General features: G+C 35.8%; 1 protein-coding gene across 1 annotated transcript in view; it reads left to right on the forward strand.

The window, feature by feature from the left end:
* The window catches only part of MAPK8 (mitogen-activated protein kinase 8), a 100,761-nt gene that overhangs the window by 34,526 nt on the left and 41,230 nt on the right, over window positions 1-25,005 (forward strand). Inside the window, exon 3 of the mRNA XM_077746504.1 lies at window positions 24,087-24,258. Coding sequence (XP_077602630.1) covers window positions 24,137-24,258 — 122 coding nt within the window. The 5' untranslated portion in view covers window positions 24,087-24,136. The remainder of the gene's footprint in view (window positions 1-24,086; window positions 24,259-25,005) is intronic.

Consider the following 25,005-nt stretch of genomic DNA (forward strand, 5'->3'; position numbering starts at 1 on the left):
ATTCCTGTAATGTTTGTTTCATTAATTTGTGCTTTCATCTTCATTATTTACTTCCTTTTACTGTACTTCTGGGATTTATTTTGATACTCTTTTTCTAAGTTTCTTGGGTTGACATTTGGCTTATTAATTTTTACTTTCCTTAAGTGTGAATTTCCTTCCACCATTATACTGCATAACCTTATCCCTCAAGTTTAATTTTTTTTCATTAATTCAGTTCCAGCTGTCACTTTCAGTAGTTTTCTGTTTATACTTTACTGTTTCATTAAGATATTTTTAGTTTATCATTAAAAGAAACCTGTTACACAAGCTTTAACAAATCAACTAGAAAAAGAATTCAGAAAGTGGAAAAGTGAAAGGTATGTAAACATGAAAAGATGCCTAATCTCATTAGTATTTAAAGAAGTGTAAACTAAAACTATATGAAATACTATTAGTTTACTTTAAAAATTCTGTCAATTCCAAGAGTTGGTGTTGCCATTTTGGAAAATAATTTGGTATCATCTAGTAGAGCGGAACATGTGCTTATCCTAAGACCCAGCGTTCAACTCATAGGTAAATATCCTAGGAAAGCATAAGCAAATGTGTGGGGGGGATATCTACAAGAATGTTCAGAGCAGTATTTTTCATCACAGCTCAAGATTGGAAACAACCTAAATATCAGTAGTAAATTGGATAAATTGTGGTGTGTTCTTGTAGTGGAATACCATTCTACAGGGACAGTTTATGAACGACAAGCTACACACACATTCTCTCACACACACATATCATAGTTATAAAATAAAATGAAAAAATTAAAAACAGAACGTATGTGAATGTATGTGACTTTGATTTCTCTTACATGAAGTTCAGTAAGAGGCAAAACTGAAAACTATGACTGGGATAAGTTCCTAGATTGTGAAGCTATACAGAAAAGCAAGGGAATGATTCTCCAGACTTGAGGATAAATGGTTACTTCTTGTAGATGACAGAGATGGCATTGGGGAGGAATTTCAAGGGACTAGCAATGAGTGATGGTTACGCTGATGTACACTTTATTCTTTGTGTGTGTGTGTGTGTATTTAGTACACTTTTGATAAATTATAAATTTCACAAGATGAATTTTTCTACATTTATGCACCAATAAATCTATGCTATTAATTTTTTAGAGCATACAAATAACCAAAATGGGATCAGAAGTGAAAGACTTGAACTGATCGGTATGAAAATGATGTCAAGCTAGCTACTTTTATATGTGAAGTGGGAACCTGACCCACTTTTTAGAGCACTCTGCTTTTGTATTTCCCTCTCTTAGACACTACTACCTGATCAGATTACTAAAATCTCAAAGCTGTCATTTCTAAAACCAGTTTTTTTCATCTTTCTGCTTTTTTGGTGTTGCCAGCCTCTTTATTTATTCTGGTTGACTGCCCTTATTTGACTTCTGATCACCACTTTATAATGTTTTCATTTTACACACTTTCCTAGGCTTTCCCCCTCTATTCCCAATCTCTTACTGTTCCCCAGGACCTTATATTGTTTTCAAAAAGTGCCAAAAGAGAAGCCACAGAACATGAATCCTTTCAACCTGCCGTTCCTACCTAGGCTTAGATGTTTCCATGTTGCATGTAGAATAATGCTTACCCTTTTCAAAAGGGAAATGTTTTGTAGATATCACCTCTTTCCTTTTATCTCCTTCTCAGTTTTCAAGCCATTCCACTCTATTGACATTGCTAGCGCTTATACTTCTCCACGTTTTCCTTCTTACCCTGATTGCTGTTGTCATTTTTTACTTACTTCTTCCCTTTCTCCCATTCTCCTTTACTTTCTTCCTTAACTTTGTCTTCAAAAAACCCCAAAAAACAAAAAACAAAAAAACCCAACTTAAATATGTCTTTTTTAAGGAGTACTTCTTAGCTTGCATTTTTCTTCTTACCAATTCATATGTAAAACAATAATTTAGATGACATAATTGTGTTTTCTACTTGGGTTAATAATACCACTACATTTCCTGGCACACGTATTAGAGTGTCTTCAATTCTAGTAGCCTCTTCCTCATTGCCTATATACTCAGCTGGTTAACAAATACTATTGATTTTCTTTCTAGTACTTTTTTTTTTTAATGTGTTATTTATTTCTGAGAGAGAGACAGACAGACAGCATGAGCAGGGGAGGGTCAGAAAAAGAGGGAGACACAGAATCTGAAGCAGGCTCCAGCCTCTGAGCTAGCCCTCAGTACAGAGCCCAGCGCGGGGCTTGAACCCACAAACCATGAGATTGTGACCTGAACCTAAGTCAGATGCTTAACTGACTGAGCCACCCAGTTGCCCCTCTTTCTAGTACTTTTCTTCACTCATTTCCATTGACCTGGCGAGGTTCATTTGCCTTTCATAAAAGTCCTTAGATAGTTCTCCACGGTCTGCAGTGCAAAAATAAATTCATCCCACCTTTCTGGTCTTATTTCCAGCAATAGGTCTTTCATGAGACTTGTATGCCCCACAAAATAGACTATGTTTTACTCTTTCTTTACAGTTGCTGGTTTTGCCTCCTTTTTTTTTTTTTTTTTTTTTTACTTCTTTCTATCATTCTCTTTACCCATGTACCCATCCCCTCCACCTCCTCTCCCTTCCTCCCTAAATCTCAGAAAGAATTATATGTAAGTAAAAATTATCTTTTTTCAGGCTAAATTCTTAGCTTCAAAGATTTCTGTAGCACTGTATTTGTATCTTTTCTTACTCTTGTTTTTCTGTCTTGCATTAAGATTAACCTGAGTTAGTGTCTTATTTCTAACTAGTGTTTCTGCATCTTGGGGGTCAGGCAGTCCTCTTTATTTACTCTTTGGAGCTTAGAACACAGTTTTTATTGTTAAATGTAAGTTAATTGGGAAAAATTTCAAACCAAAAAACCCTCCACAATTTCTTTTAATTAACCTCTTTATGGGGGGGGAGTGAGGCACCTAAAAAAAATTAAATTTTAGAGTTAAAAGTGATCTTGCCTCTTATTTATTCCAGTATTTAAGTGAATTGTCCAGTATCACACTGTTCAGGTAATTTGTGGCTTTTGAATCTTTTAAAAAGTTTCACATTCTGACTTGTAGAAGCAATGCTGTTGATTTGAGTACTTGGAAGAATTTAATCCTCTCATTCTTCCTGCGGCCTGGAGTTTAAGTCTTAGTCATTTTCCTAGGGCCTCCTGCTTTGCTAGGCGGTGCAGGGGGGTGCAAGGAGATCCTAAGTTGAGCTGGGGTCCTCATAACCCTAATAGCGTGGGAATCTTCAGGCAGAAAGGTGGCATCATCTGTCACTCTGTTCCCAGTTCCCTCCTCTTCTTTTCAACCAGAGGCTGCCACCTTGTTTCTACTGCCTATAGCCTTTCCACAGAACTTTGTAGCTGGAGGAAATCTTTCTTATTTTCTTTGTCTTTTACATACTTGATGTATGCTGGTTATATGGTTTTAAGAAAAATTCAAGGATGAGTGTTTGTCTCTGCTACTCATCTTTAATTATCCATAAAATCTGAATTCCATCCAGATAAATTTGTTACCCCTTTATTCTTCATCTTTCCTCAATACCTACTTCTTATTTCTCTATTATCTTTTATAGATTGTCATTTACTGTTCCCCGAAACACACACCTTATTATTTTTTTCATAGAAGAGATTTGGGACAGTAGGCATTTTTCTTATAGAATTAAACTTATTTTTTTCTTGTATCCACTAGATGGCTCAGGCACACCACTTTGGCAGCACATAATGTTTGCCTGCTTTGCCTGTGATTCCTGTTTTCTGAATGCTGCTTGCTTTTAAGGTGTCTTGATGAGCTCTTAGCTGAACCAGTTATTACAGTGCATTGTGTATTCTTAACTGCATATTCTTCACATTTTCTGATTATTTACAAACATCTGAAAGATAGCTGAAGTGTTCTTCATGTAAAAGTAAAGAAGGTAAAGTATATTACAATACTTAGAAGATTTTGTTTTATTTGTTTTTTTTTTTTTATGTTTTTTATTTTATTTCTAGGAGAGAGAGAGTGACAGCGTGAGCAGGGGAGGGTCAGAGAGACAGGGAGTCACAGACTGAAACAGGCTCCAGGCTCTGAGNATAGTCTTCTGAGGCATTTTGCAAAATACGGTTTTTGAGACACATTAGGACTATTTGCTTCAATTCAGTGATAATATTTATTGAGTGTTTATGTGTTTGGCACTCTGCTAGGCAGTGGGGGGAAATACCACAGGAATAAACAGGACATGTTTATCAATAACACCCATTGCGTTAGTGTTTTTCCTTGAGTTTCTGAAGCCAAGTAGGAATGAAATGGTTGATAGAGGTTGTGTTTGTAATCAATCATGTTTATATCATGAAGAGAATTTTACCTTGTTTTGAGATTGTCCGTGTTGATTAGACGAGTTTTAAAAACTGCATTTTTTAGAAATATTTATGTTCATGGTTAGTTGTTTTAGTTGTGAAGTGGAAGGTAAAGGGAACTAAGATTAAGATTGGTTGGATGCTCATCATGTTCCAGTTTCTTATTTAATATACAGTATTTGATTTGATTCTTTCCCAGTAGCCTGGAAGATAAACACAAATATCTCCATTTTACAGATGTAGAAACAGAGGAATCAACTGGGTTAAGTAAATTGCCCAGGATCAAACAACTAGTAAATGGAGAGGCAAAATTTGGATCCATGTCAGACCTGCTTCAAGGCTCTTGTTCTTTCTAGGCATCTGTGTTGTCTCCTGGGATAATGATCCTTGTGCTTCGAGAAAGAGAACCTGGGACTCTGGGATATCAAGGGTTGCTTTTATTCTTTCTAACAAGAGAAGACTATTATTTCCTGAAGTATCAGAACCAATTTTAGTGTTTAACTGGTTAGATCCTTCCATATTTTGACAGAAAAGGAGATACTCCAAACTGGATTGATTACCTTTGACAGTTGATCTTTTAACCACCTTTCATACTATAAAGTGGGAAACTAGAACAGTCAGTCATACTATCTTTGACATAACCTTATAATGATAGTAAACATTGTGTAAAAATTGATTTTTCCAGGGAAATTGTACCTAACCTTACTTTTCAGGTATTATATACGTATGTATATTTAGTACCCATGGTAATAACTATGAATCGATTCCATTCAGTTTGAAAATACACGATTTAAAAGAAAATGACAAGTTAAATGATATAAAAATACATAACATATTAACAGTATTGTAAGTAGGTAACAACAGATTTTTTTCTTTTCATAAAACTCCCTCGTATTCTCTGTTCTTTAAGGGTTGTATAGCTGTGTAAAACAGGAAATATAGTCATTATCTAAGGTTCTTAAGTAAACAAGACTGAAATAAAGTAAAACAAACAGGAAAAAATTACATAAAACAGGTATTTAATTTCTCTAGGATTGTGGTATCATTTTTCTTGGCTCTGTAGTCTTCATCCTTTTCCACTTATTAGTAAACAGTTGTTAGCGTATCCTTCAAAGTTTTTAAAGTTGATACTGTACCTTAACAACTATGAAAACAAAAATAATCAGTACTCATGACTTGAAAACATTGATGTTATTTTATGTCATCAAATTGCAGTTAAACAGTGTCATCCCATGACCATGAGTAATTTATACCTCTCATGTCACCTTGTAAATTATCCTACACACTGCTTAGATACATTGAGATTTTCATTCTTTTTATGTATTATTGAGAAGTGACAATATTACTGTATTTATAAAATGATGCATTGTATGGAAATTCTGAAGCATTGCCAACTCTTGATAACCAAGATAATGATAAAGAGAATCTTATTCTGTCTCTTGAGGGAAATGTAAAATTATCTGTCTGTAAAAAGACTTTGGCAAAGTTAGATCTGAGCCAAAGTCAGATGCTTAACAACTAAGCCACCGAGGCGCCCTGGCAAAGGTGTTTTTAAAAGTATGTGGAATTTCTAGCCATTTTATTATTGATAGCTATGTATCTGAGTGATGTTTTTAGATATAAGGAAGGAATTCTTAAGTTGTCAAGCATTGATCATGTTCAGTGAGTTACAATGGTGGAATGACAATTGGATGACAATTGTATCTTGCTGAATCAACCTAATCTAAATCTTAATTGCATATTTTATTGTTTAGTCACTTCCTGATTCAAGGAGAAGTCACAATAGGTAGAATTTAATAGCTAGCATGTTCTATTTCATAGCTTGTAGAATGTTCTTGGCAAGTAAAGTCCACAAGAAATAAAAGTAAAATGAGAATTCTTACAGAATGCAGTTTTTCTAATCTGTTTTCCATAATTTGAAGTGACTATGTCTTGTGTAGTAAGAAGAGAACCATCAATATATTCAAATATTTAACCCATTATAACTTGTTGTTAGTTGGAAACGAAGGGAGTTTTTTGAAAAATGATATTTTAAATGTATATTTATATCCCTATATCTTGTAAATGTCATTGGTTTGCTATTTTGACTTTTTATTGTGGTCTGTAACCAATATCTGGTCCATAAAACCATCACAAAAATACTGTGATACAGTACACTGTGTGTTTGTCTGTATGTGTGTGAAAGTAAAAGTTTCACAATTAACACATGAGCTGCTCTGTCTGATACTCTCTATTCTCTTTTGTTTCATTAAAAAGAATTCTAACCAAAATTGATTTCATGATCCATCAGTGAGTTGGGACGCATAGTTGGGAAAAAATTTCCATATAGGATTGAAAAGTAAATTGTTCACCCTAAGTATCGGCAGCTAACTATCCTGAGGCAGCTAAGATATTTGGAAAGCTTTCTTATTGCACTTTAATGGCTGGCTTAAGAAAAAAAAAAAGAAATTTTACCTTCTTGAATCCTCTCTGCTGCGTAATCACAAATATAATTTCACTTTGTGTTTTTGGACATGAATATTTAACTGAATGATAGAGATGTTAAACAAAGAGAATCTTGCTTTCTTGAATCCTCTCTGCTGTGTAATTACAAATATTATTTCACGTTGTTCTTCTGGACATAGCTGAATGATTAGAAGGTGTTAAGCCAAAAACCATCTGAGATACCAGGCTCACAAAGGAAAATTTAATATCGATTGAGATACCCTGGTTATTTGTATAGTTTTACAATTAGGACATTTTAGTTAATACAAAGTAAGTTTCAAGTTAAATTTTTAAAGGGAGATCATTAACCAGGACAAAGCAGCAACCCTTGGTAACAGAATCATTCTGAATGTTGAAAAGTCTATGTTGTAAGACAAATAGAATTTTATTACTTATAAGTAATCATTGTCATGTTTGGGAACATTAATAATATTCAAATCATTTACATTGAATTGCTTTACATGTTTTATCTTTGTATAACCAAGAAACTCGACATTTTTTGGTTGACAGAATTTTACAGTTGGATATATAGTATGGTGTACAGTATAGTACACTTTAGTACAGTGTAAAAAATACTGTCATGAGGAGTATAGATAAAATTCAGATGAAAAGTACCATTTTCTGCCATTATATGATGGCTTATATTTGAACATTTGGAAATGATGGAGAAAGGTATTTTGCACAAGAGAACAGAGACATAAAGGCAGAAAAGTTTGATATGTTCAAGAAATAAAAAGTAGTCCACTTGAATGGGCTTTGTTCTAGAGGAAGTTTTTAAGTAGAGGAGAGAATTGACATCCTTTTTTTTTTTTTTTTAAATGTTTTACTTTTTTCTAGGAGAGAGAGACAGCGTGAGCAGGGGAGGGTCAGAGAGAGTGGGAGTCACAGACTGAAACAGGCTCCAGGCTCCGAGCTGGCAGTCAGCACAGAGCCCGACGCGGGGCTCGAACCCGCAAACCGTGAGATCATGACCTAAGCGAAAGTCAGAAAGTCGGACGCTTAACCGACTAAGCCACCCAGGCGCCCCAGAATTGACATCTTTCTAAAAGCTACTTGCTGCAGGAGATAGAATGGATTTGAATGGGATGAAATTAGGCAGAGAGGTTAGTTAAAAATTCATTGAAATATTTTAGAGAAGAAGAAATGAGATTGAATAGGATAGTATCTACAGAAATAAAAAATTTATGCAAACTGTCAGAGGAGAATCAACATGATTTGTCAATTTATTAGATTATTCATAAGTATTAGATTAATTTATTCATAAGTATTTAAGTATCTGCTGTGCAATTCTGAGAACACAACTGTGAGCAACACAAATGCTGTTTGTCTTTACAGGGTTTTTATTAGTCCAGTGGGAAGCTCAGACATTTACAATGAGGGTAATGCATATGCTGCCATAGAGGAAAGCTAGTGTGCCTTGGGAGTGACTGTACTGGCCGCTAAACTCAAAAGCCTTACTGAGGAGTAGATCTTGACCAGGGAAAGTGAGTAGGGAGAAGTAGGTTGCAGGTAAAAAGAAACCATATGTCACCCTGTAGGTGATAGAGATTGTGGTACATTATGGAATTAAAATAAATTGTGGCTGGAGGCTGAGGAGGCCAGGGCTAAATCATCCATAGCCCTGAAAACCCTCATGAAAGGTTTGGGCTTTGTCCTATGAGCAGAAGGAAACTAAGGTATGATTTTAAGCAAAGGAGATGCAGGATCAAATTTACATGTTAGAAGGATTATTTTTCTTAAGGATATTTTTGTTATAAGTAAGAAGCCTTGGCAAAACACAAAGTGACCCAGAGGCTCTCAGCATATGTAAGGGTAGGAAGTGCAGCAGGACCTTACAACTGTCTGGAACCAAAAAATGGGTCCTAAATTAGTATTGGGTGCTTTTGCTTTCCTTCTCCCTCACCTTCACCACAAGGTGTCTTGTCTCTAGCTTCTGCTTTATTGTTCTTTCTTTCTGTACTGACTTCATTTCTTTTAACTGCAAAACTAACCGACAGCCTCTTAGTTTTTCTCCCAGTTCCAGATACCCTAGAGAAAATATAATTGACTCATTAAGTCAGCTATTTACCCTAGGTCTAATCAGCTATGGCCAGGAGAGCATACAACAGAAGTATAACTGTTTCAACTCTCCCCCCCCATAACTAAAGGGGTACAGTGAGTTATGGGCTGGGACAGATGTCTCAGAATTAATCAGCTTTATAAGATCAGTCTGACATTAGAATGAAGAATTGAGGGCAGGGAGACTAGAGGTCTTCTTTAGGAGAATACAGTAATTCAGGCACTAGTTGGCCAGAGTTAGAGTGGTGAATTAGAAGAGAGTAAATTTGTGGTAAAGATTGAATCTCCTAATTGTATGGTAAATGGGATATGGGAGGGTAAAGAATCAAGGATAATGTCTGTGTTTCTGACTTGAATAACTGAGTTGAACATGATAGCACCCAGAGCTAGAAAGAACATAGAAATAGATTTGGTGGGATTGAAGGAGATGGAATGAATTCTTCCTTTTTTTACATGCAGAGTTTGAGGCAGCTTTGAGACATCTAAATGGAGATGTTTAATAAAAGACCATTGAATATATGCATCTAGGGCAGAGGAAGAAGCTCTGTGGTAGTTAAATATTTGAAAGCTAGTTTTAAGTATTAAATGAAGCCATCAGTGGGGATAAGATGGCCCTGGGAGAGATAAGAGGAGAGAGCCAGGACAGTCCTGAAGATGGTCCTGTTTGAGGGCTGGCAGGGAAAAAAGTTTGTAAGGGAAGACTGATAAGTGAAAAAAAAAGTCAGAAAATGCAATGTTTTTAGGAACCCAAGGAAAGAGGAGAATGTGGTGAACAATGAATGCCAGATTTTGCTGAGTAAAATTGAGTTGACTTTCAGAGCAAGGAGTTTGTTGATCACCTTGGTGAATGAGTTTAATGGAAGTGGTGGAAATAGAAGCAGAAGGTTGAGAACTCTCTAAGGAGTAAAGAGATCAAAATAGCACACAGTGCTTGAGGAATTTGAGTGGAAGGAGAGAGAGGAGCCTATGGCTAGAGATTGCTGTTGATGGTGAAATAGAGTTTCTAAGTGTGCATATGTATTTTTTTTTTTTTTTAAGTAGTAGGGCCTTACTCATTTTTGAGTACTAGGAGAAAGAGTGATGGTTATTTGAGCAGCAGTAGTTATTCAGAGCACTGTTGTTACATTGTAATAGTGCAGATTGAAGCAAAAGTAAATATATGGATATTAGTTTGGCAGGACATTTCCTGACTTTGGTTTTCTCTAGGAAGAGATTGGTATTTGCAAGTAAAGTAGGGTTGAAGATTTAAAGAGCAGGGGACTATTTGAAATAGATTTTGTTGACCCTTGAATAATATGGGGGTTAGGGGCACCAGCCCTCATGCAGTGGAAAATCTGCATCTGACTTTTGACTCCTCCAGAACTTAACTATTTACAGCCTGCTGTCCAATAAAGGAAACTTTACTGATAACATAGATGATTAACACATATTATATACATATCATATACTGTATTCTTACAATAAAGTAAGCTAGAGAAAAGAAAATGTTACTAAGAAAAATGCTATTTAGAAAATCATAAGGAAGAGAAAATACATTTATATAGTATTGTACTGTATTTATTGGGGAAAAAAATCATGTAGGAGTGGACCTGTACAATTCAAACCTGTACTGTAGAAATTAGAAAAGATAGCTGACTAGGGGAATCTAGGATTATCTGTCTGGCTTAGCTTGCAGGCCTTGAATTTAAAAGCAGTACCAGTATGCACCATTGTGTTTTTGTTCAGCTTCTGTATAGACTCAAGAGGAAGAGACAGCCAGTTTGGTCCACACTGTGCTATTCTAGGTTAGTGCATCAGGAGAGAGCAGAGCAGGGATGTTGGCTTAGTGGTGGTCTGACTAATGGACTGTGGGATTTAAGATGAGGAAGGAAAAAAGTAGAAGCATGAGAGGACTAATGGGAAAGTAAAGTTGTTAAAAGCCTGAGGGTCCTTGTGTGCAAAGAATAAGTGAGAATAACTATAAGGGACTGATCCTAAGGTGAAGGTGACACTAAAGAAAAAGGAACCAGTAGTTTCTCTTGATATTTCCAGCCTGTATTACTAGAAGAATGATATTGCTGGTAAAAGAAATAGATACAGAAGGAAGAGTGAGTTTTGGAAGAAAAAGAGGTTCAATTTTAACTACTTATAGTTTGAATACTTATGGAACATACTCAGATGCCTAAGAGACAGTTGAATATATAGGAGAGAGTTCTGGGCTGGAAATAAAACTGGGAGATCATAATTGAAGCCATGAGTATACCAAGGAAGGAAAATACAGTAAAACTTTGGATAGTGAGTAACTTGTCCTGCAAGTGTTCCTCAAGATGAGCAAATACTTCTTTAAAAAATGCTTTTTAATGTTTTATTTTTGAGAGAGAGAAACAGAGCATGAGCAGGAGAGGGGCAGAGAGAGAGAGAGACAGAGGGAGACATCTAATATGAAGCAGGCTCCAGGCTCCAAGCTGTCAGCACAGAGCCTATGTCGGGCTGGAACCCACAAATCGCAAGATCATGATCTGAGCCGAAGTCGGACGGTTAACCGACTGAGCCACCCAGGTGCCCCAAGATGAACAAACATTTCTAATAATTTTAACTTGATAAACAAGTGATGTCTTGCAATACGAGTAGTACGTGACAGCAAATGTCCCATGATCACAGCTGAGCCAATGGTTCTTGAAATTTGCTTTGATACATGAGTGCTTTGGATAACAAGCATGTTTCCAGAATGAATTATGCTCACAAATCAAGGTTTTACTGTATTTAGAAAGGTAAGGTCTTCTTAGTAGATGAGAAAAGCTGCTTGCCGTGTTGGAGCAATTTGCAGAGTGGTTCAAGAAGAGTTGACTAAGCAGGTCTTGGATTTTGGGAACTTGTGAATGGCTTTCCAGGGGTTTAAGAGATAGTGAAACATGGAAGGTGATTTTAAGGATTTGAGAGGTAATTGTGAGTTTTTGCAACATGTTTATTGCCAATGAATGATGTGTGTTATATATGTGACTTCTGTCTCCTCAGTATACTTACATTTAAAAAACATGACTTTGATTAACTTCTTTATAAAAAAAAATTTGGCCAGGTTCTGGTTTCTGAAATGGAGTACATTGGTCATTTAGTTTCTTAATGCCTTAGGAGTATCATAATTATTATTACTCAGGGCTATAATTCTCCTGGGGCCTTTTGAGCCTTGTTAGGATCAATTCATTCTTCTACTGAGTCTAGCATGCTTTGTTTTGTTTCCTTTGTGTCATTTGTTGCATCAAATCATTTGACTTTATTATTTAAAGATCTTTTTCCTTCAAAGCACTTCATTGTTTCATAGTTTAAAATTGTTAGAGATCCCTTTAGGAATAAATAAATGCTCTTAAGTTAGCTAATAGCATTGTTGACTTTCATGAATCAAAAAATGCAAACCAGAAAAGCCATTTTATCACTTTTGCCATTTAGCATGTGGGACACCTGTGTTATGTTTAAATTGCCTTTTAAGAAATTCCATGAGGTTTTTCCCTATATAGGTTATTGAACTACTCCAAGCCATTAATCTTTGTGGGAAGTGTGGGGCAGAAAGGGTTTAGAGGAGAAATACTTAGTATCTGCTATGAATTTATGCAGGAAAAAATTCTTTGTTTTTTAGTCTCTAGCCTTTGTTGTTGTTAAAGTGTTGTTAGTGAAAAAAGAGAGATTTTTATGGTACAAGATAATAGATTTTACTCCATGAAGGGCATCTTGAAGATGAGCTAAAGATTTGAAGCTCTTTCTGAGTGATTGATTATAGGTTTGTAGCTGTACAATTAAACCTTTTTATTAATCTTGCAAATCTTCAGCTTAGATTTATTATATCTAGTTATCACAATCACATGGAAATGCTCCTTTTGTCCCCCATCTTGCTGAGCTTTCAGATTTTGAAGCATGGTGTAATTTACTCTGAAATTCAGTGATTATTTTTTTTCCCCTGGGAGCAGGCATATTTAACTACAGAAAGCTGTTTGTAATGGAATCACTTTCTTCTAACACCCACCTAGCACTTTTTCAAAATTCTGATTATAATTACACTGCTAGCAAGATAACTAGTGGTAATTATATGTGGAATTAACTAATATGAATAAAATTCCCTGTAAAATGCATCTGGGACACTTCTCATTTGCTACTTCTAATTTGTGGTTTTAGGGAGTGTCTCTAGTGGTGGTTGAATGTGATCAACAATTTCTTCTCTTGTGAGCCTGAGAATCTTATTACTAGAAGACTTGGCAAAATTATAATTGGAAAAGGTCAGGCATTTAAATCTTTCTCAAGGAAGGAGCTTCTTTTGTATGATCAGGGTTTTTTTGACACCACAAGAGTTAACCCAAGGTACCACATTGTACAAAGATGCCCTTAAAGCTCTACGTATTCTTTCTTGCCTAATAACTGAAAAAAAAAGTTACAGGAATTTTCAGATATAAAATTTTAAAATGAAAATGTCTTTTGAGTACCTTAAGAAACAGTATATTATTGCAGATTAGGTTACTTATTTGTATTGAATTGAATGTCATTGAGAAAATACTCAGAGCATTTTAACTACTAACATAAACAATTTAAATACAGTTGAGCAACCCAGAGCCAGCTTTCTAATATTTTGAGATGCTTGCCATTTTGAGTACAAAGTAATTTTTAGAACCTTGGATGCTAGCTAACTAAAACATAAATGGTAATAGAATATATATTGGGTTGTTATTCTTGTTTAAGAGGTAGAAGAACCCTACTCTTTTGCTGAGGATACTGCTATTAGTCCTGAGATCATTAATAAATTACTTGAATGGCTGAAGTCTTGGGAACTGATTCTGAATCTTAGTGTTCCGTGTAGCTGCTATTTTAGTTAAAGGCATCTGCCTCAAAATACAGAAATTGTGAAGGGACACTGGTGTGTTAGCATTATTTTGTGGTTGGAATATAATAAACCTACTCAAGTAAGCTCAATTAAGAGATAAATGTATGTTATAAATAGGTCTTACAAAAGCCAATTGCTGAAAAAAACAAAACAAAACAAAACAAAAACAACAAAAGCCAATTGCTGAAGTACAAACTGGGCCTTATTTCCTCCACCCTCTTTGTGGGGGAGGGTGGGAACCTTCCTAGAAAAGAGGGCATACCCAGGTATGATTGTTATATAGTAGAATCGCTGGTGGCCCCGGCATCCCAGTTACCTTTTAGTTGGAATACTTTCTTGCTGCACTCAGTGGATAACTAAAGACACATTAATGTTTAAAGGATAACATGTTTAAAGGAAACATAACTAATGCTTAAAGGATTTGCTCTCTACTTTTCTACAGAGGATCTGTGGGAGTAGATCCTAATAACCTCTTTGTAAGTGAATAGTGGAGAAAAGGAGGGAAAAGATCTCACCTCACACCTGTCAGAATGGCTAAAATTAACAACTCAGGCAACAACAGATGTTGGCGAGGATGCAGAGAAAGAGGAACCCTTTTGCATTGCTGATGGATGCAAACTGGTGCAGCCACTCTGGAAAGCAATATGGAGGTTTTTCAAAAAATTAAAAATAGAACTACCCTATGACCCAGCCTACTAAGTATTTATCCAGAGGATACAGGAGTGCTGTTTTGATGGGGCACATGTATGTACCCCAGTGTTTATAGCAGCACTATCTACAATAGCCGAAGTATGGAAAGAGCCCAAGTATCCATTGACTGATGCATGGATAAAGATGTTTGGGGCGCCTGAGTGGCACCATCGGTTAAGCATCCAACTTTGGCTCAGGTCATGATCTCACGGTTTGTGAGTTCAAGCCCCACGTTGGGGATCTGTGCTGACAGCTCAGAGCCTGGAGCCTGCTTCAGATTCTGTGTGTCTCCCTCTCTCTGCCCCTGCCCCCTCAAAATGAATAAATGTTTAAAAAAAAAAAAGGTGTTCTATATCTATGAAATATTACTTGGCATCAAAAATAATGAAATCTTGCCATTTGCAACAACGTGGATGGAACTAGAGTATATTATACTAAGTGAAATCTATCAGAGAAAGACAAATATTATGTGACCTTACTCATATATGGAATTTTAAGATACAAAACAGGCACATAAGGGAAGGGAAGCAAAGATAATATAAAATCAGACAAGGAGACAGACCATAAGAGATTCTTAAATACAGAGAACAAACAGAATTGCTGGTGAGGTGTTGGGGGGGGGGGAAGGGAGGGCTGAAAGGGGGAGGGGCATTAAGGAGGGGACTTGTTGGGATGAACACTGGGGTTATATGTAAATGATGAAGCCCTAAATTCTGTTCCTGAAATCATTATTACACTATATGTTAACTAACTTGTATTAAAAAAAAAATTTAAAGTCTCAAATTTAGAGGGGCATTATTTCAGCCCTCAGCTAGGTCCAGCTAGTCTTTTTTTTTTTTAAAATAAAGTCTGAATCAGGTGAATTAATTCCTTTAAGATTCTAACTTCTCCCTAGAAGCTTCATTATTTGTAATGCTGTGGCAGTGACATTTCATATTTCACGAGTTTAACTTTTAAATATCCGACTATGCATGTCTTACAGACAAACTGAGATCAGTGACAGTTTAAACAGTATAGACAGTTCTGCGCATTCCAGTGAGCTTATGCCCTTGGAGGCAGGAATCTGCTGTTCTACTTTAATTAGTCCCTATGTGTCCCATAGGGTGAATATCTCGTATTTAGCTCTAAAAGTTATTGTACTAAGTATTATTGTATACAATGATTTAAATAATTTTTAGGGGTGATTTTGACTCTGCAAGTTTTACAGGTTATTTAGAATGGACTCTTCTGTATACACTGGACTTGAGTTTAAAGTCAGTATGGAAAGCCAAAGTCAGAATCACTCTTGAAAGTTCCCAAACTTATAAAAGACACTATAAAATCTTCTGTGTACACACATACACACACACCTGAACATTCTTATGCACCTTTAGATTGGAGAATTAAGCTAGAGTAAAGTATGCTCTAGGAAAAAGAAAAGTATACAGGTGTCTGTATGTTCACCTCATTCAGCTTTGGAGATGGTAGATAAGTAAATAATTTTGTTTCTTGCCTGTTGGTTTTACTTCATTCTGTTTTAATAATATGCTTCTTAAGTTTTAATACTTACTAATTTTCTATTGTGAGGATTATAGTTGCCTGTTGAGTTTTACTTTTCTGTAGGATAACTTCTGAAGTTAATTGGTTAAATTCTAAACTTAGCTATTAAATAGATTTGTGATGCAACGAGAGTCGTTTTTGTTGTCTTTGAGGCTTATCTGTATGGTACGTTAAACTCATTCTTTTTTTCCCCTGAATAATTTTAATATGACTATTTAGTTTAACTTGTTTGTCTCCACATTCAGACTTACCAGGCCAACCATTTTATAGGTGGCCCAGTCTGATAGCAGTAGCTCTTTGTGTAGACATCACAGAAATTGAGTCCTAAAAACCTAATTTAATCTCTTTTTTTTCCTCCTGCTAATGAAGGAAAACTCTAGTGAAGATAAACAGAACAATTTATTAAGTAACTTGTGACTTCATATTCTTGGTTAACTTTTTTAGCAGTTATTATTTAAATAATAACTATACAGAGAGCTGATATGTTTTGGAAATCTGAAAACCTAGGAAACGGAGTCCTTACCCTCAAAAAGATCAGTCTAGTAGTAAAATCTGTGTATTTAAATATACAAAGTAGTTTAGGAGAGAAGTTAAGGTTCAAGCTGGTTTGAATGGAAAAGGATTCCTGATCATACTTAAACTGGTCTTTGGTAGATAGAATGGGATGGGGGGAAAAAGGTGAAAATACTTCACAGAAAGGAAAGGAAAATAAATTTCAGATGCATGAGAGTTTTGTGTATTGATAATTTAGCCATGTTGACATTGTAGTGTTCTCCGACAGGTGAAATTTGAAGGCTAGAGCTGAACCTCAACATTTCCACAACAATTGATTGCATGTTAACTTTTTTGAGCCTCAGTTTACTCATCCGTTGGATGGGATAGTAATGCCTGTCTATTCTCTTATTCTTGTAAGCCCCATAACTAGTCACATCTAAATTTTACAACTGTAGTTTGTTTTTAATCCAAGAAGAGGCTTTCGTGAGTAGGGCATGAGTGATCAGAGGCCATAATTTCTTCTTCACACTTTTGCTGTTCCAGCTTCATCATGGAGAGAACAGGACAACAAATGCATCCTCCATAAATGTAACCAGTAACCTTAATGCCTTTAGCTTGAAAATTGATCCTTCCATCTCAGTCACTTGATGATATTTTCTGATGGCAGAGCTACACCAGTATTTCCATCTGTATGGCCACAGGTGTTTGAGACCCCATTCCTTTGTGCCTTTTCAGAGATATTGTGCTGTCTGAAACTTCTTTTTTTTTTTTTTCATTCCCCTATGCTCACCCTTCCTCTCTATATTGGATCCTTTCTATTAGTAGGTAAATATGTTCAGGTTGTCTCTCTGCTATATATGCTGTGATATACTATGTTATATATTATCTATTATCTCATCACCCTTCCTTGACCATTTACCTTTCTCTATCAGTTTCTTCTTTTCTTTGCTAAATTTCTCTATACAGGTACTGACACTTACCTACTTAACCTGTCTCTAAAATCATATACTTCTCACACCTCAGCTCATTCCAGTCTAGCTTCTACCCCCATTACTGAAGCCGTTTCTTTGATATTTCTATAGCATTCAGAACTATTGGCCACTGTTCTTTAAAACACTTCCCTTGGCTTCTCCAGTGTGTTCTCTTATTTTCTGTTTATGTCTGGCTCTCTTCTCTTACTTCTTTGTTGGCTTATCTTTAATTGCTCATTAAATATGGGTGTTCACAAAGCTGAATCTTAGGTCTCTTTCCTTTCCTACTGCACTCCTTTTGACTAACATCATTCTCATTGGTTCAGTAACAATAGCTCTTAAATTTGCATCTTTCACCCACACTCTCCTCTTGAGGTCCAGTTCTGTATCTGGCTACCAACTTGATATTTCCATTTGGATGTCTTGGAGGTGTCTCAGACTCAACATATTTATAACTGTTCCTCTTCCTTCATATCCTTTTTCACCACCAAGATTTTTTTTTTTTTTTTTTTTGGACTCTATATATAGTATATGGGTGAAGGACTCAAGTCTTCCTTCTACTCCTTATTAACTTTGTAACCATTCTAGAAGACTTAATTTCATCATCTGGAAGATGGAAAAAACAGTAATTCCTATTTTAACATAAGGAAACACATCAGACAAAATGAGTATATGGGATTTATGCTTCCAGCCAAGTAGTAGTAACAAGAACTGAATTTACCCATTAGCCATAAACAACTAGAAAACGTCCATAGGCCTCTTGTGAGGATTGAAAGAAATTTATAAAGCACTTGAAATAGAATCTGGCATAAAGTAAAACCTATACTAAGTGTTTGTATTTATTTTATTGTTGAATATGGATCTGATGATAAAAAAAATTATGGGAAGAAGCTATACTTAATTATAGTATCAATTACTTCTATTATTTTTAAAAAGTTTTCAAACCAATACTTTTGAGCTTCCATTTTAAGAACGTATAAGAAGAGAAGAGCAATCCCAAAACAAGCAAAAAGAGGGAAGTAAAGACAAGAGCAGGAACCAGTGAAATAGAAAAGTATAAACAATAGAGAAAATCAGAAATTAAAATCTACCTTTTTTAAATGATTAATAATAGTGATAAAATTCTAGCCAGACTAATCAGGAAAAAAGAGAAAAGACACAGATTACAATAACAGGGATGAAAGAGGATACATGATTACAGATCCCTGTAGACATTACATTGGATGACTTAGATAAAATTAAGAAATTCTTTGAAAAACACAAAACTACCAAATCTCATTTAAAAAGAAATCTATAGCCCGAATAATTGTGTATGTATGTATGTGTGTTTTAATTTGCAATGAAAACCTTTCCACAATAAAGCTCTCGTCTTCAAAGGCTTCCCTGAGACATTTTATCAGACATTCAAAGCCTTTCAGAAAATAAAAGAGGAGGGAAAACTTCCCAGCTCATTATACTTACCATGAAAGAAAACTACAAACCAATATTCCCCATAAAAATAAAGTGAGGACCTTTCAACAGAATTTAAGCCAAATGAATCCGTAAAATAAAAACGATACTTTTGACCAAGTGGGATTCACTATAGGAATACAGGCTGGTTCAACATTTGAAAATCATCAGTGTAATTCATCATTATAAGCCAACTAAGAAGGCAAAACTATATGATTATCTCAGTAGATCCAGAAAAATCATTTGACAAAATTCAATACTCATTAATACTAAAAACTCTCAGTGAAACAGGACATAAAGAGAACTTTCTTATCTTGTTAAATGGTATCTAGTAAAATCCTGTCATTTACATCATACTTAGTGATGAAAGACTGAATGCTTTCTCTAAGATCAGGGAATGTTGTCTGTTTGCTCTTACCACTTCTCTTCAGGATTGTATGGAAATTATGGTTAGTACAGTGGGGCAAGAAAAAGTCAGGCATCCACATTGGAAATGAAGAAATGAAACTGCTTGTGTTTGTAGAACATCTTGAAGAATCCACAAAAAAGGCTACTAAGGCTAATAAATGAGATTTGTACAAAGTTATTATACAAAAAACTTAATTGTATTTCCATGTACTAGCAATTGAAAATTTAAAAGTAAACTAACATGAAAGCATTTACAGTAGCATCCAGAATATTAATATATAAGGAGAAACTGAACAAAATTTTACAAGGCCTGTATATTGGAAACTATAATATAAAAGATTATATATTATGTGATTTCATTTATGTAATATTATTTATTTTAAACGCTTATTTGAGAGAGAGACACAGTGTGAGCGGGGGAGGGGCAGAGAGAGGAAGAGACACAGAATCCAAAGCAGGCGCCAGGCTCTGAGCTGTCCACACAGAGCCTGATGTGGGACTCGATCCCACAAACCGTGAGATCATGATCTGAGTTGAAGTCGGATGCTTAACCAACCGAGCCACCCAGGCGCCCCTCTATAACTTTATTTAAATGAAAAAAAATTATACTATGGAAACAGCTCATAGTTGCCAGGGGTAGGTTTGGCAAGAAAATGTGATTATATATAGGGATAACATGAAGGGTTTTCTTTGGTGAGGTGAAACACTTCTGTATTCTGATTATGACAGAGATTACACTAGTAGATGTATGTGATAAGTTTACGTAGAACTGTACACACACACACACTGCATATAAAAACTAGCAAAATCTGAATAAAGTCTGTAGTTTCCTTGATAGTATTGAACCAGTGTCAGTCAGTTTCCTTGTTGGTTAATAGTAGGTACCAATGTCAACTTTCTCTGTCAACTATCAATTTTTGATAATTGTACTGTGGTTATGTCAAATGCTTTCATTTGAGTGAAGCTGGGTGAAGCATAGCCAGGAACTCTGTACTATTTATGTAACTTCTATGTTGATCTAAAATCATTTTAAACAGTTTTAAGAAAAAGACACTGTTAAGAAAACAGAAAGGCAAGCAACAGACTGGGAAAAAATGCTTGCACATCTGATAAAGGGTGTATATCCAGAATATATAAATCAGTACTAAAGCAATTATATTTTTAAATGTGCAAAATAATTAATTAGCTACTTCACCAAAAAAAGATGTAGCATATAAGCCCATGAAAAAATGGCCAGCATCATTAATTATTAGGAAATGCAAATGTAAACCACAGTGAAATACCACTGTGCACCCACTAGTATAGGTAAAATGGCAATCGCGTGAGCAAGGTGGAACAAGTAGAACTCTCTTTGCTGGTAGCACTGAAAAATGGTATGGGCACTTTGGAAAACTGGCGGTTTCTTATAAAATTAAACATAAGAGTCAGAAACCCCATTCCTAGGTACCAAGATGAATAGCAGGGGGCGTGTGAATTTTTATACTAGCATCATTTGTAATAACCTCCAGATTGGCAATAATCCAAATGTCCAACTGGTATATCCACACAGTGGAATGCCATTGGGTTGTAAAAAGGATACAGCACAGATGAATCATTGAATCTTAAAAGCATTAGGGCAGGGATACCCACCTAGTTTATTCGGTGGAGTGTGCAACTCCTGATCTTGGGGTTGAATTGGAGCCCCACCCTAGGTGTAGAGATTACCTGAGGAAATAAAATCCAGGGGCGCCTGGGTGGCTCAGTTGGTTAAGCCTCCGACTTTCGCTCGGGTCATGATCTCACAGTTCGTGGGTTCAAGCCCCGCGTCAGGCTCTGTGCTGACTGCCAGCTTGGAGCCTGGAACCTGTTTTGGATTCTGCGTCTCCCTCCCTCTCTGACCCTCCCCTGCTCATGCTCTTTCTCTCTCTCAGAAATAAATAAAACATTAAAAAATTTTTTTAAAAAAATAAAATAAAATCCAGGGGCACCTGGGTGGCTCAGTCAGTTAAACACCTGACTTTGACTCAGGTCGTGATCTCGCAGTTTGTGAGTTTGAGCCCTGCATTGGGCTGTGTGCTGACAGCTCGGACCCTGGAGCCTGCTTCAGATTCTGTGTCTCCCTCTCTCTCTGCCCCTTCCCCACTTGCATTCTGTCTCTTTCAAAAATAAATAAACATTAAAAAATTTTTTTTAGTCTTTAAAAACACAGCATTAGGGCAAGTGAAAGAAGCTAAACACACAAATTACACAATGCTGTGTGATTTCATTTATATAAAGATCTAGGAAAGACAGCTAAGCAATTCATTCCACAGTGGGTGAGGGTTCACCCACATAGGCGACATTTTGTGGTGGATGGAAATACACTTTATCATGGTTTGGATGGTGGTTATAGAATAGTATACATTCATCAAACTCCTCAGATTGGGCAGTTAAAGTTGGTGAATTTGCTTTGCATGTGCTGTTTGTTGTGCCTAGAAAACTCCTTTCCCTCTGTATCTGGTTAACTCATAGTCCATATTCAGATCTTGCTCAAACATCACAGCATGAAGGGAATTTTTTTCTTGAGCCCAGACTAGCAAGTTTGCTTCTATTAGCATCCTGTCCTTTCCCTTCACTGCTTTTATCACAATCATAGTGACACACCAACAGATACGAAGCAATATAAGGTCTCCTTTTCTGTCTTAACTGCAAGCTCTGTGGAGGGCCAGATGCTTATTACCATTGTGTTTTGGTACCCAGCATAGAGTTTGACTCAGGTATACCAGTAAACATTTACAGCTGAGAATATAAGTGAGTAGAGTTTTTGGTTTCCTGTTTATAGGAGTGGCAGCTGTGGCTTCTGAAGAGGGTACCACTGGCTGGGGCTGCCTACTTTACCTTGGGTACTCTGTCTGCTATCTCTTTCTTCACTGTTCTGGGGTGTTATGGTAGCTATCATTGCTCAGCTGCTGCCACAGCTTAGTCTAGACTTCTGTGTACATACCATGGGCACTCCTACTCCTGGGCCATTCTGTTCTGAGAATAGAGAGAAGCCTTTCCTTGCCACTAAGGAGGCTCTGTGCTCAGTCTCTGACCATAATGTGCAAATTACCAGAGAGCATTATTGTCTCCAGGCCCTGGGCAGACCTAGTTTCCAGGATAAACGTGCAGAATATTTGATAAGGGGCCTGACACCCAGTGCTTCCTTCTTTTCTTCTTTTCACTTCTCTTTCTATTTCTGTACTCCAGCAGACCAGAGGGAATTCAGGTTAAGTTAAGAAATTGGTCTGAGTAACCAATACCTATATTTGAGCATCATTTGAGCATACCTAAGTGTTTAAATCATTACCAAACTCTTTTCTTTAAGCCTCTGGTCTCCAGTTAGGTAGAATTAATGATACTTGTCATTTCAGACACTTCTCTGGAGTATTACATCACTAGTTTAGTTATTTTGGAAGTGTTTCTCTGCCCCCTCTTTACTTTATCCAAATCATTGATCTGACTTTTCAATTGTTTTCAATTTATTTATCTTCTTTTTTTAAAGCTTACACTCTTGGGACTTGTTTTTTTTTAGTTTCTGTTTAACACCATCACATCTAAGAATCTTCATTAATTTTATCTTCCCTGGATTGGTACAGTACCTTACTAGTTTTCCTCTTGCAGCTCTTGCTGCGCCTCCTCTTGGAGGCTAATCTCCAAGTAGCAGCCAGGGAGCAGTTCAGTGGTTTCTATCCTACTCTGTTAGAATCCAGTTCATGAGCTTCTACATAGTCTGGCCTTAGGGCGCAGTACAGTGCCTGGCACAGATTAGGCACTTAGTATTTGTTAAGTTGATTCTTTGCATTGTAAATCTTATCAGGATTTTGTTTTTATTTTTATTTTTGTTGACGTTGTCTTATAACCACACACACAAACAAATCCTTTGGACTTAACTCATTTCTTGTCTTATTGAGGGATGTGGGGAGTAGTTTGGAGCTGTCTTGTGTGCATTTTGGAATAGGCCACTTTTGTCTAGAATGGGTAATAGGTATGTCAATAAATACAGCTCACATAAGTGGGAGAAAAAGACTTCCTTGGCTTGTAAACAGGCATGTGGCAAAGAACTGTGGTCAGAACTTAGGTTATGCATCTGAGTCCCCATAAAATTCAGAACAGTATTGCTTTATTTCATATCCTAACTTGTTATCTTCTTATTTTATCTTGTAGTTTCTACCCTTCTCATCTTTTCAACCATTATAAAAACATATACATTACACCTGAGTATTGCTGTTGGGGGTCAGGGGCTGTGTTATGGTAACAGCACTGTGATGTGTTTGTTAGGTAGGGGTGATACATGGTAACCAGCTTACTCGCCTGCCAGTTGGTTGTTTTTTCCATGTCACACTAAATGAGGTTGTTCTCACAAAAATTAAGTTCTCTGTATTCTATAATAAATACATAAAAGGACTGGTTTTAAATTTTAAACTATGGAAGTGACCTTAAGAGCATGTTTAGTTATAATTATTTGCTTTTTTTAAATGTTTTTACAGTTTTCCAGTAAAGACATATATGCATATTAATACTAGAGACTTATAGTGAAGAAATTGTTTACCCTTTTAAAAGTTTTGTATTTTACTATCAGTCCTCTCCTTAAGTATGGCAGATGCTAACCAAGTTCTGTCGTATTTTTTCCTTTCTATTTGCATTCTAATGTATTTTAATGAAGTAGCTCTTTTACCATACTGTGTTATTATCAGTGAACAGTGAAGACTTGAATTTTAAGATTAAATAATTAATATAAAATTAAATAAATAAATAAATTAAATAAAAAATTAATTCATTTTGTTAACATCACATTTTGTTCCATTTTGCAGCTTCTTGGTGAATATTTGGATGAAAGCCATTAAATTAATTGTTTGCCATCATGAGCAGAAGCAAGCGTGACAGCAATTTTTATAGTGTAGAGATTGGAGATTCTACATTTACAGTTTTGAAACGGTATCAGAATTTAAAACCTATAGGCTCAGGAGCTCAAGGAATAGTATGGTAAGTTTTTACTTCCAAAAATTAGGCAAAGAATCATTAACTGCTTGGTATCTTTTCTCCTCCTGTAATATAGATACATTGGTAAATATTTAGCTTGCCTCAAAAACATTGAAATAAAACTATGAAATTTAAATTAAAACTATAACATGACAGTAATCTTTTCTGGGTTGATGTTCTTTATTATTCATTAAACACAACTTTATAAATCATAACTGTCATCTTTAAGTATAAATTATGATTAAATACTTGGTCATAAGCCATGTAAAGACAAATATCTATATCAGGAAAGAATAAGTGGCATGCTTATTAATTCCATGTATATATCTATTCCCATAGCTAGTTGTTATAATAAGAAGCTTCACTTAATCATCACTTTCACACTGTAATGAAACTCTGGAATTTCAGAAATCTTATTTTACACTGGGGAATGAAGTGAGCTAATATTTCATTGTATGTTTCAAAAACTCATATGTATCTTTAAAATTGATTTACAAGCTAATTTCTACAATGGGCCTAGGCTTTATAGATCAACATGATTCTTAATAAACTGAAGTGTGGAATAGTTTTGGGGACAGTTCTGCTAATGATTTTAGATTACTAAGTTAGCATAATAACCTAGTGCTTTGGGGAATTCTTAGCCACCCTCAAGCATAATTATGTCTTTATTACCTATTCTTGAACCAGATTTGTTTCAGAATCTATTAAAAATCATAAATGTTTATAACCCTGCAGGTCTCCTAGGTTCTA

The sequence above is a fragment of the Crocuta crocuta genome, unplaced genomic scaffold (assembly GCF_008692635.1).
Source record: "Crocuta crocuta isolate KB4526 unplaced genomic scaffold, BGI_CrCroc_1.0 scaffold28, whole genome shotgun sequence".
Lineage (NCBI taxonomy): Eukaryota > Metazoa > Chordata > Mammalia > Carnivora > Hyaenidae > Crocuta > Crocuta crocuta.